Below are 15,924 nucleotides of genomic sequence, written 5' to 3' on the forward strand. Positions count from 1 at the left end.
TATCATATAGTCTCTATGAAATTTGCAGTTTTCATTGCAATGTAATATTGCAGTTCTGGTTTTATATATCAGAATTTATGTATAGATCAAAATATATGTCTTTAGTGTTCTCCTGAGAGTTAGGTTTGCCCTCAGTCATAATGATAAAATCAAGTTTTGAGCCTACCAGACTGAAGGCCTTGACAAATGTACCAAAATAATGCCATCCTGTGAGATTTCTTAGAAGCTAGCTAGCCAGCTTTTTCCCAGGGAAGTACTAGCATCACCGTTCTCTGAGTTCATTTCCCTTTTCTAGCCTGAAATTTTAGCAATAAACATTAGTTGAGTGAATTAAATCATCCTAAAGCACTAAATGTACTGAATAGATATCCTCCAATAACTAAACTGTAGATGGTATCAAATGCTGTTTGAACCTGAAATCATGTGTGTCATCTCAACATACAAGTATGCAGTAAATTCACTGACGCAATCCTGGTCTTTCCCTTTACAGTTTTATGTTGGGTCTATTTCAGAGACCTGAAAGTAGTCAATAAACAGTAAATTCTCAGCACAGCAGTTCATGTTTTCCTTCCCTATAGAACTTGTGAATAGAAGGAAAATGGCAAAGAAATATTGGAGGGAGAGGTCTACTGTGCTTTGGCAAATGTGTAGCACTCAGCAGTGATTAAACAGGGTGACAGTTTAATTATTTTTAGCTCAGAATTGTTCACGGTACTCCATAGATGCAAATGTTGCTTTCTCTCCTTGTCTTTCAAAATGTTTTAGCACAAAAACAGCAATTTTCTTATTTGAAATAGGAGGAAAAAAAGATGGGTCAGTTGCCTAAGGCATTGTAATTGTCTTTCTGCTTGCTCGGGTATTTCCGCAGGATGGAATTTTATTTGGAGTCCACATTGCAGAAAGAATATCGGACTATACTAAATTCTGTTTTTAGCTCTACCCATACTAGCTGGGTGATTTTAAGCAAATTATTTAATTTATGTTCTTCTTAGCTTCCTCATAATTCTTGGCTTATTGTTAAGAGATTTCCATGAAATTATATGAGAAAACAATGAGCTGAAGCTAAGGTCCTCAGTAAATGATAGCGTCTATTATGGTCAGTACTACTACAACAACTACTACTATTATGTTATTATTATTGACCTTGGAATATGTCAGGTAGTGAGCATGTGTATCTCCTTTCTGTAGGGAATACATGTGAGATATGTACCCTGACATAAATTTATTACTTAGTTCCCTGGCTTCAAGGAGCTCATATTCTATCCTAGACCAACTGTTTAAAGCAAATAGGGGACAATACAATAATGATTATCACAGAATAACTATAGCACCTGTGGTGCATATTTGGAAGTACAGATCTCCTGGACCATTCCTAAAAATAGTAATTTGAGAGGACTGGGGTCAGTTGGTTCATCTATATGTTTAGCTAGAGCTCTAGGGGACTCTCCTATGGGGTTTTTCAATGGGTGGGTCCTAAAAAAATTATATTCAAGGTACTTCAGAGCTTTCAAATGTATGTATTTTAGAGTTTCTGACCAAACAAGCTCATAAAGGTGGCTTGACTGAGTTCTGGTTTTTTTTTCCCCTTCTTTTTTTTATCTCTATGCTGTTTGCTACATATGTTGTTTTAAATAAAAGTTATTACATTTTGGAACATCTTAAGCCTTTTTGTAGAGCTTTTTACGTAGTGCTATGATGTTTTATTACCACCTTCAAGCTTATTTCTTTTAGATGTTAGATGAAAATTCCTTGATGAGCCCACAAGGTATTAAAGATGCAGTACTCATTCTATTTGGGCTGGACTTGGTTTCTCTAAGGACAGTGCTACCAGTAATTCTCTGTCCTGTGTGAAATGTTTAGGTGAAGTCACATCTGGATCTCTGAGAATTGGAGCTGTTAGTGCACCGATCTATAATGCCCATGAGAAAATGAAAGTGCCTGATGTTCTGTTCTATGACAACATCCAGGTAAGAGCAGGACTTTGCATTCGTGGATATATCCCTCTTACTTTGTGGTAATTAACCCCAATTCAAGTGAAACTGATGTTTATGTTTGTAATTTTGCTCAGTTCAATTCAGATGATGCAGAATGAGGTGACAGTCAAAACATCTTTTATTAAGTCGTTGTAAAATTATAAACTCTTCCCAGAGTTACTTGAGAATTGGAAGAGTTGCTGCAATGATTAGAGTAATAAATTTTAAATGCAGACATAACTATACTTTAATAAATAAAATAAATATACTATTAAATTAAAAACAAAAGGCACTAATATTCATCTTCTCTTTTGCGTTCCTGTTAAATCATTTCAAGTAATTCAAAAAGGGATGTGTCCTATGCATTCTTTTCCTCACGTTTCTTTCCTTTTCCCAAAAATTCCTAGTATTTTTCTAGTCTTTACTTTTTCTTATCTTTTTTTAAGAAAGGAGGATAGATAATTTTCCACTTGTAAACTAACCAATAATTATGAGCTTCCACTAAGACACAGAAATAAGTGTGTACCCAGAAAACTAATTGATAGATGTTCACTTTAATAAGAATTTTTTCCAGAGAAAATTACCCATAATATAAAAAGATTTTTTCTTTTCCAGATTTTCTGTGAAGTGCTTATGTATTTATTTTATAATAAAAACCATACTTAAAATTTTCTCTAATATTTGGTCACTATTCTGCATGTAAATAATAATCCTACATTTACAAATTATGTTTGAAGAACTTCTACTTACCATTTTCACTATATTAAGGAATTAGAGAATTAAAGTAAATTAAAGAATTTCTTTATCTGCTATTTCCCAATCCTATTTGTTGTTCAATGGGTAACAGAATGTATATCTCTACATTATGTTAACAATAAAAGGTATCTCAGCAAATTCTTCTTTCTCAGGAAAAGTCTTGATTAAATGTTTTTGAAATCTGTCCAGATTATAATTATCTATGACCTAGCAAAAGGCATAACCTGAATTTGTTTTATATTCTTCATTCTATGGGCCATTAACTAATATTGGTTTTATTTTTCTTCCAGAGCATTAATGCTCTTATACAAGCAGTGGACAAATGAACACAAAATAAGGTTACTTATAAGACACAAAGGAATAAAGAATCTTGCCTGTCAAAGACAAAAACATGATGGCAAGGAAAATGTAATATTTTCAAGCATTTATGGTATCACACTCTGTTCATGTAGTAGAAAGGCATAAAGAAAAAAGAATCAGGGAGATTTCTCTGGTGGCACAGCGGTTAAGAATCCGCCTGCCAATGCAGGGGACACGGGTTCGATCTCTGGTCCGGGAAGATCCCACATGCTGCGGAGCAGCTAAGCCCGTGCACCACAACTACTGAGCCTGCACTCTAGAACCCGCAAACCACAACTACTGAAGCCCGCACACCTACAGTCCCTGCTTCACAACAAGAGAAGCCACCGCAATGAGAAGCCTGCACACCACAACTCAGAGTAGCCCCCGCACGCAGCAACGAAGACCCAACGCAGCCATAAATAAATAAATAAATAAGAATCAGGAAACTTTGTCATAAGTGACAGTTTGAAAAACTCCATGGCAGCAAAGGTTGAAAAGACTTCCCAGCGTATAAAACTGTAGGAAATTCAGTAGCAGGGAGGGCCATTGTACCCTTGAACACAGTGTCTGTTGCCATGGTGTTTGTGACATAGACGTTGAGGACCGCAGGGCTGCTGTGAACTTTACACAGTGGCCCTGAGGGATTTTCTGCAGCCTGTCTCCAAACGTACCTTCTCTTCATAAAGCATTATGAATTAACCATTAATGAAAAACCATTATGAGTTGGAACAAAGGCAGAGGGGGACTAGTTAGGAGGCTGTTTCGATAGTCCAGGTGAACCTTATGAAGGATCTGAACGAAGTGTCTGTTGCCATGGTGTTTGTGACATAGACGTTGAGGACCGCAGGGCTGCTGTGAACTTTACACAGTGGCCCTGAGGGATTTTCTGCAGCCTGTCTCCAAACGTACCTTCTCTTCATAAAGCATTATGAATTAACCATTAATGAAAAATTGTAGCTGTACCAATTCTAGGAATGGTGGCTTGATTAAATTTGCTTTTGTTGCATATATTATTATTGCGTATTATTATTGTGTTTTATGTTGCACTTCACCTTTGAAACAGTGGTCTTCAGTGCCTCTTGAGTATTTAGGTGCTTCTATACCATCTTGTTCTATACCCTGTGGTCCCCTTGCCACACCGTGTTGTAATTGATTTTTTAAAACATGTTTTCCACACTACTAAGATAAAGCCTGTTGTTGTTGTTTTAATTTTAATTTTGTGTCTCTAGCAAATAGCACAGTGCCTGGCACATAGTGACTGTTGAATAAATATGTCTTGAGTGAATTCCTGAAAGAAGGAAAAAGATTTTGAATGTTCATAATTAGGAGTATTATTTTTTTGTGGTACATGGGCCTCTCACTGTTGTGGCCTCTCCCGTTGCGGAGCACAGGCTCCGGACGCGCAGGCTCAGCGGCCATGGCTCACGGGCCCAAACGCTCCGCGGCATGTGGGATCTTCCCGGGCCGGGGCACGAACCCGTGTCCTCTGCATCGGCAGGCAGACCCTCAACCACTGCGCCACCAGGGAAGCCCAGGAGTATTATTTTATTATATCTGTCATGAAGGAATTATAGATCGGTGCCCTAACAGCTCCAGTCCTCAGAGATCCAGATGTGACTTCACCTAAACATTTCACACAGGACAGAGAATTACTGGTAGCACTGTCCTTAGAGAAACCAAGTCCAGCCCAAATAGAATGCAGTACTGCGTCTTTAATATCTTGTGGGCTCATCAAGGAATTTTCATCTAACATCTAAAAGAAGTAAGCTTGAAGGTGGTAATAAAACATCATAGCACTACATAAAAAGCTTAAAAGCTCTACAACAAGGCTTAAGATGCTCCAAAATGTAATAACTTTTATTTAAAACAACGTATGTAGCAAACAGCATAGAGATAAAAAAGAGAAGGGGGAAAAAACCCCAGAACTCAGTCAAGCCACCTTAACACTTGCAGTAGTAAGGAGGAGAAATTGGAAGAAAGAGAGATTAATAGCTTCTTAAGCCTAATGAGCTTTAGATTTGAAAAACTTTAAAAAAATATCTACCATGTGTCAAGCCTTTCTTAATACAGTAATTAACACACACACACACACACACACACACACACACACACACACACACACACACACACACACACACACACACACACACACACACACACACACACACACACAGTTCCAGGGCTCAAGTTGCCGGATTCTGTTACTATAGAGCTTGATGGAAGTACGCACAGGTTACCGTGGTAGCATTGATGAGGTGATGGTCCCAGATTGCAATGATCCTGGAAAATGAGTTCACTAGGCAACGTTGAGAGAGAGTCTCAGGCAGAGACACTAGCATCTGCAGAGACGTGGCTATGTGAGAGTGTAGATTATTCAGGGAGCTACATCTAATTAATTGTCATGGCCAGAGCTGAGATTCAAATGGAAGAGTGACAAGAGATGAGGCTGATGAGTTAAAAGATCAGATTATCTGGACCTTGCTAATTGAGGAATTTGGAAGCTATTCAGAAGTGAGGAAGCCGTTGAAAACTTGGAAGCACATTTCTACTTTTGTTAACTTTGCATTCATTCTTTAATGTTGTCTATGAGTTGGAACAAAGGCAGAGGGGGACTAGTTAGGAGGCTGTTTCGATAGTCCAGGTGAACCTTATGAAGGATCTGAACGAAGGCAGTGATAGTGGGGACAGAGTGGAGGGGACACATTGCAGGGCTATGTAGGAGGTAGGTAGAGTCAATGGAACTTTGTGCTGGATGAAAGTCAAAAAGGCTTCCTCACAGAGCACATAGTCTGCTGGAAAAGTAAGCAGAAGAGTGAAGAGAAAAAGATTCTACATTGCGCCCGTGATTGGAACACACAGTAGGAGAGTGATGGGGGATGAGACTGAGACTACATCAAAAAAATAAGGAGTGACCCTTGTTCCGAAGGTATTAGGAGTCATTTAAGGAATTTGGGGGGGAAAAAAAGTCACATGATTGTGAACAGAGAAGTGACTGTCAGTACTGTGGAGAGCACATTGACTCAAGGAGAGACTGAAGTCAGAGATGCCACATTGGCTGATAAAAATCTAGGCCAGACATGATAAAAACCTAGATGAAAGCTGTGGGGATGGAATAGAAATGGATAGATACAGTGGACTTTTAGGTGGCTGAATAGCTTAGACTTGGTGTTTAATTGACTTTTGATAAGGGCCAACTGAGATGGACAAGAGGATGATGATGATAGGCTCGGGTTGTAGAAGATGATGCTATTAATTGGGATAAGAAGTACAGGAGAAAGAATGAAGCTGAGGAGAAAGGAATGAGTCAAGTTTTGGATGTGATGAGTTCGAGGAGACTGGGAAATAGCATTGTTCAATAGTTGCTCAGAAATACAGGGCTGGAGTCGAGAAGAAAAGTCTTGCTGTTGAAGACCAGTGTAAAGTTGGTGGTTGAAGCCATGGAGTGGATGAGAGGATTTAGGGAGAGCAGGGTCAGAAGTAACTCGTTGAGCGCTGATGTGTGGGTCCCCAACTCTGAACATAGCCCTCCCTCGCCTGGTGGGTGCCCACGTACAAGTAGGCAGAAACTGCTCTGCCCTATACTGTGACCCCCCAGGAAAGCATGTAACAAGGTAGTGAAAGAGAACAAAAGAAGGAAGAAAATCAATATTTAAGGAACTGCTACCTAAAGAAGATACAAAAGACCATAGAGAGAAAGTGTTAGAGAGGTAAGAGGGAATCAGGAGAGAGAGACAACTGGGAGAGAAGACTTTTTTTTTTTTTTTTTTTTTTGCGGTATGGGGGCTTCTCACTGTTGTGGCCTCTCCCATTGTGGAGCACAGGCTCCGGATGCGCAGGCTTAGCGGCCGTGGCTCACGGGCCTAGCCACTCGGTGGCACGTGGGATCTTCCCGGACCGGGGCACGAACCCGCGTCCCCTGCATCGGCAGGCGGACTCTCAACCACTGAGCCACCAGGGAAGCCCGGAGAGAAGACTTTTAAGAAATTGTCTATGGTACCAAGTGGGACAAGAGGTTAAGGAAAGAATTATATAGGCCGTGACCTTAGCCTTAGCTAATGTTTGTTGACTTGAATAACTTAGGTGCAATGAGGGCATGAAGTAGAAGGACATGAGAAAAAGTTAAGAAGACAACAAGTATAGTTTAGATTCTTTTTCAGTGTTTACATTGCTTTTTTACCTGCTCTCTAGGTGCTTATTCCAACTTTCGTATCTGTTCTTCATGCATATTAGCCCAGGTATTTCTAGAAGAACTTAATGTTGTCTGGAAATTGGCACTGATTTTTCAGCTTACTTAGAAGGACGAGGTCTACAGACCACATTATCACTAGAACCCAAATTAAAAGAATGTTCTAGGGACTCCCCTCGTCGTGCAATGGTTGAGAATCTGCCTGCCAATGCAGGGGACACGGGTTTGATCCCTGGTCCGGGAAGATCCCACGTGCTGTGGAGCAACTAAGTCTGTGCGTCACAGCCGCTGAGGCCTGTGCACCTGGAGCCCGTGCTCCATGGCAAGAGAAGCCACTGCAATGAGAAGCCCGTGCACGGCAACGAGGAGTAGTCCCCCGCTCACCGCAACTAGAGAAAGCCCACACGCAGAGACGAAGACCCAACGCAGCCAAAAATAAATAAACAAACAAATAAATAAGTAAATAAATTTATATTAAAAAAAAAAGAATGTTCCAGGGCTCCCCTTTAACTAGGATAACCATGTACCCTCCCTCATTTGCTTAAGATAGTCCCTGTTTACATTTGTTGTTCCAGCATATTAATAACACCTCTTTTTATTCTAAAAAGTATTCCAGAATGAACAAAATTGCTCACCCTACTTCAGACCTTGTTAAAATTCCAGTTCCATGGTTTATCTGCAAGCAGTTTTAAAAAATTAAAATTACCAAGATAAACGTTAAGGAATACTCATCTGTTCTTGAAGGAGGGAAAAAACTTTCTCAATTTTTCTAAAAAAGAAACTCTGAAGGGAAGCATTGCTTAATGTGGCAAGAAAAAGGAAAATGTTCTAGATGTCAAAAAATTCATAAGCCAAGTTAAAAAGAGAAAAGTGAGTGGCAAACTAGAAAAATATCTGCAGCATATGTGAGATAGAAAAGGTCAATTTGCCTTTTTTACAAATAGAGAACTACAGTAAGTACTTACGAGACCATTATTGTTTTGATACAGAAAACCAAGAGAAAGTAATAGGGACGTTAACTGTTCTGGGATATAGTTCTCCCTTCAACTCCCGGATGAGCCTTTGTGACCTACTTATGACTGTCCTATTTTTCAAGATACAAAAGAGCAACGTAATTTCCTCTGTGCCTGTTGTGAACAGCTTTAATCTTCTTCTTTGACTGTATTGTGTCATGATTTGAATTTAAAAATATGAAAGTGAATAATATACTTTTAATTCTAAAGCTATATATACTTTGAAGGTAATGGTTAAGAAGAAGTCAATGTAAAATGTTCCATGGAAATCTCCAGTTATTTTAGAAAGCCTTTGTATATTTGCATTAATGTTAATTTAAATATTATATTAAATTATAAGCCAACACTGCATAGTACAATAGCTGAAAGATATTTGAGTTGAATCATAAAAACTCTTTGAAATACGTATTGGTCAGTGGTTGAGTCTTGCTAAGGGGGACCATTTCAGGTTTTCAATATCAGTGACTAAGTTGGTTATATAACTTATTTATAACCACAGCATTACTTTTAATTTTTTTTACATAATCAAATTGAGTATTGTCTATTATAATAGATGTTTTACTTTCCATGAAGATATCTTTATAGTTAACTTTCTTATTTCACCTTGATTTTGCAAAACACAATTAACCTCTAGTTGTTTTTCCTCTAGCACATGATAGTGATGGAAGATATGCTCAAAGACTTTCTTCTTGGAGAACACCTATTATTGGTTGGGAACCAGGTGAGTTATGGCTGGAACTCGGGTACTTATGAATAAATGATAGTAGCAGTTTAAAAGCAGTAAGTTTCTTTTCCTTGTTGGAGTACGTTTTTAGAAATGATTTTTTTCCCAGTTAAATGACTAGTTGAATTAAACAACAAGGGTCTTCTACCTTCTAAACCTTAGAATTACCTTATACGTATCTGCTTTTCTTTCCCACGTCTGTCACCCTAGCCCAGCTCATCATCACCTATCGCCTGGATTACAGCCGTGGTTTCCTAATATAGCTTCACCCCAACCTTACTTCCACTGTGATCTACTCTCCACTCTGCAGCCAGATTGATACTTGTGAAAATAAAATCTAAGTCTCTTTTGTTTTGCTTAAATTTGCTCCCCATTGCCCTTAGGTGTAGGCTTGGCTCCCTCCTTTCTTGCATTTGGTGTTAGCTTGAGCCACTCAGAACTTCTTTCAGTTCTTTTTTTTTTTTTGCGGTACGCAGGCCTCTCACTGTTGTGGCCTCTCCTGTTGCGGAGCACAGGCTCCAGATGCACAGGCTCAGCGGCCGTGGCTCACGGGCCCAGCCGCTCCGCGGCATGTGGGATCTTCCCGGACCGGGGCATGAACCCGCGTCCCCTGCATCGGCAGGCGGACTCTCAACCACTGCGCCACCAGGGAAGCCCCCTCTTTCAGTTCTTATCTCCCCTCTGGTCCTTGGCGCAGCTCTTCTCTCTGCCTGGAGCACTCCCCGTTCCCTTCCCACACCCCTTTTCTCTAACTCCGGGACATGTTCCCTTGTCCATAGCTTTTAGGTTTTCCTGCTTCTACATAACTTCCTTCCATCTCTCCATCATCACACTCATCATGTGTTACTGTATTTACATGTAGAATGACTATCTGCCCAACTTGTCTATATGCCCATCAAGGGCAGGGACCATGGTTCTCTTGCTCATCTCGGTGTCCTCAGTTCCTGGCACAGTGCTTGCTGCTACATAGTAGATATTGAATGTGTTTATGGATGGAGTGGATGGACATTTTATATCTAGAGGCTTCTGATAATTTTCCTCAATGAAATTAACAGACTCATAATGAACAGCACCTTTGGTTTTTTAAATTAGTTTGAAATTAAGGATAACAAGCTTTCAGAAGAAGTTTGGTCTTTTTGTTTTTTAACTTATTAAAACAATACATATTCTTTATTTAGTCCCTCAAACTTACAAAACAAATTTTTTAAAAAAAAAAATAAAAAAGGGCCAATTGAGTGGTTTACTGGTTGAGTTCACAGGCTTGGATGTTAGCTGGCTAGAGGTCCAATTGCAACTCTTTCATAGATGGCTGTGACTTTGGGCAAGTTGCTAATCTTACTAAGGCTCCGTCTCCTGATATCTAACCTAGGAATGCAAATCACGTGCACGCTGTCGGGCTAATGTATGGGTCACATGAAATAACGCATGGAAAGCACTTCACACAGTCCCTGGCTCATGCTAGGTGCTCAGTTAGAATTAAATCTGTGGGTCACTGTTGTTAAAAAGGACTTTAATACTCTGTTTTATTTTTTTCTGAACAAGAATTAAAGGGTGAGCAGTAAAGTATTCTTGGTCTTTTTTTTTTTTTTTTAACAATTGTTTTAAGGTTGCTTATTGCTGATCCATGGTTGTTTTTCACTATTTAAAAAGTCCTGGTGAGTCTATGTACCAGAGTGGGAGGCTGAAGACCAGTTAACAGTCCAGTATTCAGTACTTGATATTGAAGCCCAGGAGGTCAAGTTCTCATCTGACTCTGAAAACTGATGACTCTCATCTCACTTTGCAAAATGATGGCTTCATAGCCCAGAGTACCTCACAAACTTTTTATAAGTTGTTAAACCCTGGTATACTCAGTGTGTCTTTTTCAGGTCTTCTGTTGTTATTTGAATTGCCTGAGACACAGTCTGCTGGCATCTCAACAGCTGCAGACCAGAGAGTAGACCAAGAGAGTAGGCAAAGAAAGTAGGCCAAGAATACACAGAGCTGGGGCTTGAGGAATAGTTTTTGCTGAGGAGCAGGCTTTCAAAAGGAAGGCCCCTAGGGGTCAAGTTATGATGTTCAAGCAGCTTTGAAATATCCTAGATGATACTGATGTCCTTGGGGTTTAGTGGGTGGGATACAGAAGGAGTTTCCTGGTAAAGGCGGGGTTTACATTTGAGTTAGATAATAGAGTCAGGGTTTCACAAGAGTTGTCTAGGTTGAAAGGTTAAAGTTAGAGCCTAGCCAGTAACCAGAGAGACAGGGAGAACATTCTAACCCCTGGGGGCTGGGGAGAGCTATACAGGATGAGGGCTGAGGTGGAGCACAGGATTGCTTCTTCTTTATGATAAATTAAAAAGAGGCTATGAAAGTGCTTTGAAAGTACTCTAGAGTGCTATACAAATGTTGATGTGAAATCCAGTATGCTACCTCTAGTCTATTTCGAGTCCCAAAGAAGAGAACAAGACACTAGGACAAAGGGCTAGGCATTGGGTAGAGCGAAGAGCAGCTCCCTCTCTACACATACATGGGGGAACCCCAGCATCCGGTGAGGGTGGGAGGTCCCACTGGTTTTCAGGCTTGTGTAGAGTTGCCTAAGGAACCTCTGGGTAGAGCCTGCAAAAGATGCTCAGGAGGTGCAAGGCAGGAGGCAGGGACTTCACACAAACGTCGACTGTCAGTCAATGCTGTCACAAACCCTGCCTGTCGTCAGCAGATCAGTGTCTTGCCTTCTTTTACCTCTAGTCTGACACCCTCCACTTTGGAGAAACAGAAAAATTGAAAAATGGAGATTGTATTCATTATAAATTTGCTACACTTAGCTGGTGTTTTTCATGGCAGAAAGCTTTTTTATCCTTTCATTATAAACCTCTAAGACACTGATGGTCTTAGATTTTATAAGTAAATTCTGCTACCTGTGCCCATGAAATTAGCTAGTGAAAAAGTCTAAGTCTTTTAGGCTATCATTTGATGTCCTCCATTGTCTCATCCCACTCCGCTTGCAGCCTTGTGTCTCATTTCTCCCCTGGAATTCATGTCCTCAGATAAACACTCTGTTTTCCAGATACCTTCTTATCAGTGTTATATTTTAGCCTTTGATTGTCACCAGCGTGCTCTCTTCTTTCTCCCATCTTTGCCTATTGAAATCCTTCCAATCTCAGAGGGCAGTATGGTGTCGTGGAAAAGCAGAAAGCTGGGAACCCAGAGATCTACCTTCCTGTGCAGATTTTTCAACTCTGTATGTGATATTGGATAGATTGCTATTCCTCCTTAAGGGCTTTGTCTTTTTTCTTTTCTTTCTGTTTCTTATCTATAAAATGATAGGATTGGAATGGGTGTTTTCTAAGGTCCCCCTGGCTGTAATATTCCATAATATGCTTCTTTAATAAAGTCTTCCTGAACACTGCAGCCTGAAGGTTTGGCCTCATTCTCTGAACTCTTACAGCACGTCATTTCTAGATTTCTTTTGACTTCTGTCAAACTTATGCGTCCACCTGCCACCTCTCTACTGCAAAGAGAGAGCCCCTTGATAAGTCTTAGTTATTTTTGCAACCTCCCTGATGCCTTGCATACAATAGACATTCAACAAATATATTTTAGAGGACTGCCTAGAATAAATTTCGAATGAGTAGCCAAAATGATTTAGAAGTAATATGAATTTAAAATTTAGGCTTACTTGGTTTATTTTCAGGAGATTCTAAGACAAATTGACTAAATTTCTTATTCAGTAAATTTGCAACTGTTTGGTGAAGGAAACAGTGAATAAGACAGAATCTAGGGAGTAAGAGAAAATACTTAAGTGGCCAAGACAGCTGGGTATGATTATATTACTGATGGGATCTGATCAGAGACTGGCAGCATTATCACTAGGACAGAATAATGAAACACTAATTATTTAATTTTTCTAAAAATAATTAAGTGCTAATTAGTATTTAGCTAATTAAATGAGATATAACTTTGCACATACTTCCATTTACCAAGTCAGCGAGTGAAAATTGGATTTAAGGTGGCTGGTTAAAATCTAAATAGAAACCCTGAGTGCTTTAGCCAACTTCAGTTCCTTTCAAACTTGTTTTCAAAAACTAACATCTGTGTTAAGATATGAACAAGATTCTATGGTTAGACTTATATTTTTTCCCAGCTTTATTGAGGTAGAATTGACACAAAAAAATGTATTTAAAGTGTACAACGTGATGATTTGATATAACCATACATTCTGAAAGGATTCCCCCCATCAAGTTAATTAATATATCCATCACCTCACATATTTACCTTTTTTGTGTGAGAACATTTAAGTTTGCTGTCTTAGCAAATTTCAATTATACAATACAGTGTTATCAACTGTAGGCACCATGTTATACTAATATATAATATATATTATGATATATATTACTAATATATATATTATATAACTTTATATATATATATATATATAAAACTAATATATCCTCAGACCTCATTCACCTTATAAGTGAAAGTTTGTACCCTTTTACTAACCTCTCCCTATTTCCTCCACTGCTCAGATCCTGGCAATCACTTTTCTACTTTGTCTCTGTGAGTTCAACCTTTTTTTTTTTCTTTTTAAGATGCCACATATAAATGATACCATGCAGTATTTGTCTTTCTCTATCTGGCTTATTTCACTTAGCATAAGGGTCATTACGGTTAGACCCTTGATTGCTTCCATTTGGTTGTATGAGGGGGAAGGAGCCACCTGTAGTATTTGCTAGCAAATGCAGAGCAAGTGCCCCACAGGGATGTGTTTTTCTAAGGACTGGTATGCAGTTATATGTTCTCTTTCCCCGTGCTTTCCTCTGAGTCCTGATCATCTAGGAGATATCTTTTTCAGGAGTGTGTACTTTTGCAGTCACAGTAACTCAGGTCCTCTGTCGATAACCTTTGAAAACACCCTACTTTATTTATCAGTGGTATTTCAGTACCTTAATATCTTACACAGCTTCTCATCTTCACCCTTTATCCGTCTTGTGAACCAAAACAATGAAAAAAGAAAAAGACCAGGAAGTGAAGCTACAGCTGGTAAGTTAAGGTCTACTGATGCTCAGCTGTCCCCGGGTAGTGTCACTGGTGTTTTCCCTCAAATGAAAAGTGACAACCATCTGGAGAACACCTATTTCAATTACATGATTTAGTTTGAAACTAAGTCAACCATTTGTAGCAATTGATCAGGCTCCTTTTCTCTTTCTAAAACATTATATGATGACTACTCAAAAAAAAAACCCAAAACAAAAAAACAAGTCAGTTAGAATTGAAGCTTTGGGGATTAAATATTGGCAGAGAAGCCAGTAGTGGGTTGTTATAATTATACAATAAAGTGTAATGAATGCTGTTAATACAAACTGTCTATAGATTGATACAGTTTACCCATCCTTCTGTTTGCAAACTAAAAACTGGCTGAAGTTCATGAAAGAAACTTTTCAATAGGCAAAGTTGTCAATTTAGAGATGTTTTGAAAGATTGCTGTTACCAGTAGCAACTTTTACAATGAGGAAATAAAAGGGAATAAGTGTTGATTTTGAGGTATCTCAAGGTTTATTATCTTTATTGAGCCAAATCCCATCTTTTCTTTCCATGTAATACTATCTTTTCTAAGAATCTTTGACATTAGACAAGGTTTCATAACAGTTGGGAAGCTAAAAACAAGTCTATAAAATCACTTACCATAGCAAAATAAAGTAGGCCACATCTTCTTTTGATGAAATAAAATTATTTCGTTTAATCTTTCTGATTTTCTTTGTGGGATGTTACGGCACAGCACATCGACCCTCCAGCAAATGAAGCAGAATTGCTGCCTGTCAGCCAAAAGGGATAGGGTGCCCTGAAATTACACGTTTGATGCTCCCTAAGTATACAACGCTTCATGTCGTAGAACCACTTTAGTATGCTGCTACATGCGTTATATTCTACTTACTGTAATTATAACATCACATGTACCTTTCATACAATTAGGAGTTTCATGCTGGCTTTTTAAAAGAATCATAGCATGACTTTCTATTTATTTCAGCTTTACTGACAGGGAAAAAAGAGAAATGGCTATTTACTTTCAAGCCAGTAATGCTTTTTTTTGTCACAACTCTACTCAAGAATGAGCTTTCTTCCTCCCCATATCTTATTTTCTTTTGATTTGCAGAGCTATATTCTATTTGATATACAAAGTATTTGTTGTGAATATTTTGGGTTATAGATTGAGCTTATAGGCGCATAATGTTTTTGTTGTTTAAAAACTTCTTAAGAGGGCTTCCCTGGTGGCGCAGTGGTTGAGAATCCGCCTGCCGATGCAGGGGACGTGGGTTCGTGCCCCGGTCCAGGGAGATCCCACATGCTGCGGAGCGGCTGGGCCCGTGAGCCATGGCCGCTGAGCCTACGCGTGCGGAGCCTGTGCTCCGCAACGGGAGAGGCCACAGCAGTGGGAGGCCCTCGTACGGCAAAAAAAAAAAAAAAACCCTCAAGAATAAACTTCTGTTTCTGAATAAGAATACTTAAGTTTTGAGAGGTTGAAGGAAGAAATATTTTAGTAATGTGGCTTTCTAAAATGCTCAGGTACCCCCCTTACGTAAGAATTATTTTTAAAATATATAGTATTTGTTTTAAGAAATGAAAATTTAATCGTCTGCCTATAATGTTTCCTGATTTCTGATGTTAGACAAATTGCAAAGCAAGTCATCAAAATTTAATTTATATTTAATGAGGCAAAACTAATAATTCACAATTACTTCTACATGAATATAGTCCAATAATTTGCCAGATTTGTCAACCTTTTTGTTTTTTTTTTCCATTTTAAGCGAGTCCTTTGTATCTTTTTACCGGATAATAGCACTCTGGTGAAATATTTATACTTAAGCTGTCCTTGTATTCCACAGTCCATATTTTTTACCTTTACCAAAATTCTAATATATTTTGTCTTCCTTAAAAAATAAAGAGTCAGCTCTGGCT

At 38.9% G+C, this 15,924-nt stretch overlaps 1 protein-coding gene across 1 annotated transcript in view; it reads left to right on the forward strand.

Annotated features, from left to right (window-relative positions):
* The window catches only part of VWA8 (von Willebrand factor A domain containing 8), a 370,368-nt gene that overhangs the window by 154,590 nt on the left and 199,854 nt on the right, over nt 1–15,924 (forward strand). The window contains exons 19-20 of the mRNA XM_082859564.1: nt 1,861–1,967; nt 8,920–8,991. Coding sequence (XP_082715690.1) covers nt 1,861–1,967; nt 8,920–8,991 — 179 coding nt within the window. The remainder of the gene's footprint in view (nt 1–1,860; nt 1,968–8,919; nt 8,992–15,924) is intronic.

This window comes from Leucopleurus acutus (genome assembly GCF_964270905.1).
Source record: "Leucopleurus acutus genome assembly, chromosome: 18".
Lineage (NCBI taxonomy): Eukaryota > Metazoa > Chordata > Mammalia > Artiodactyla > Delphinidae > Leucopleurus > Leucopleurus acutus.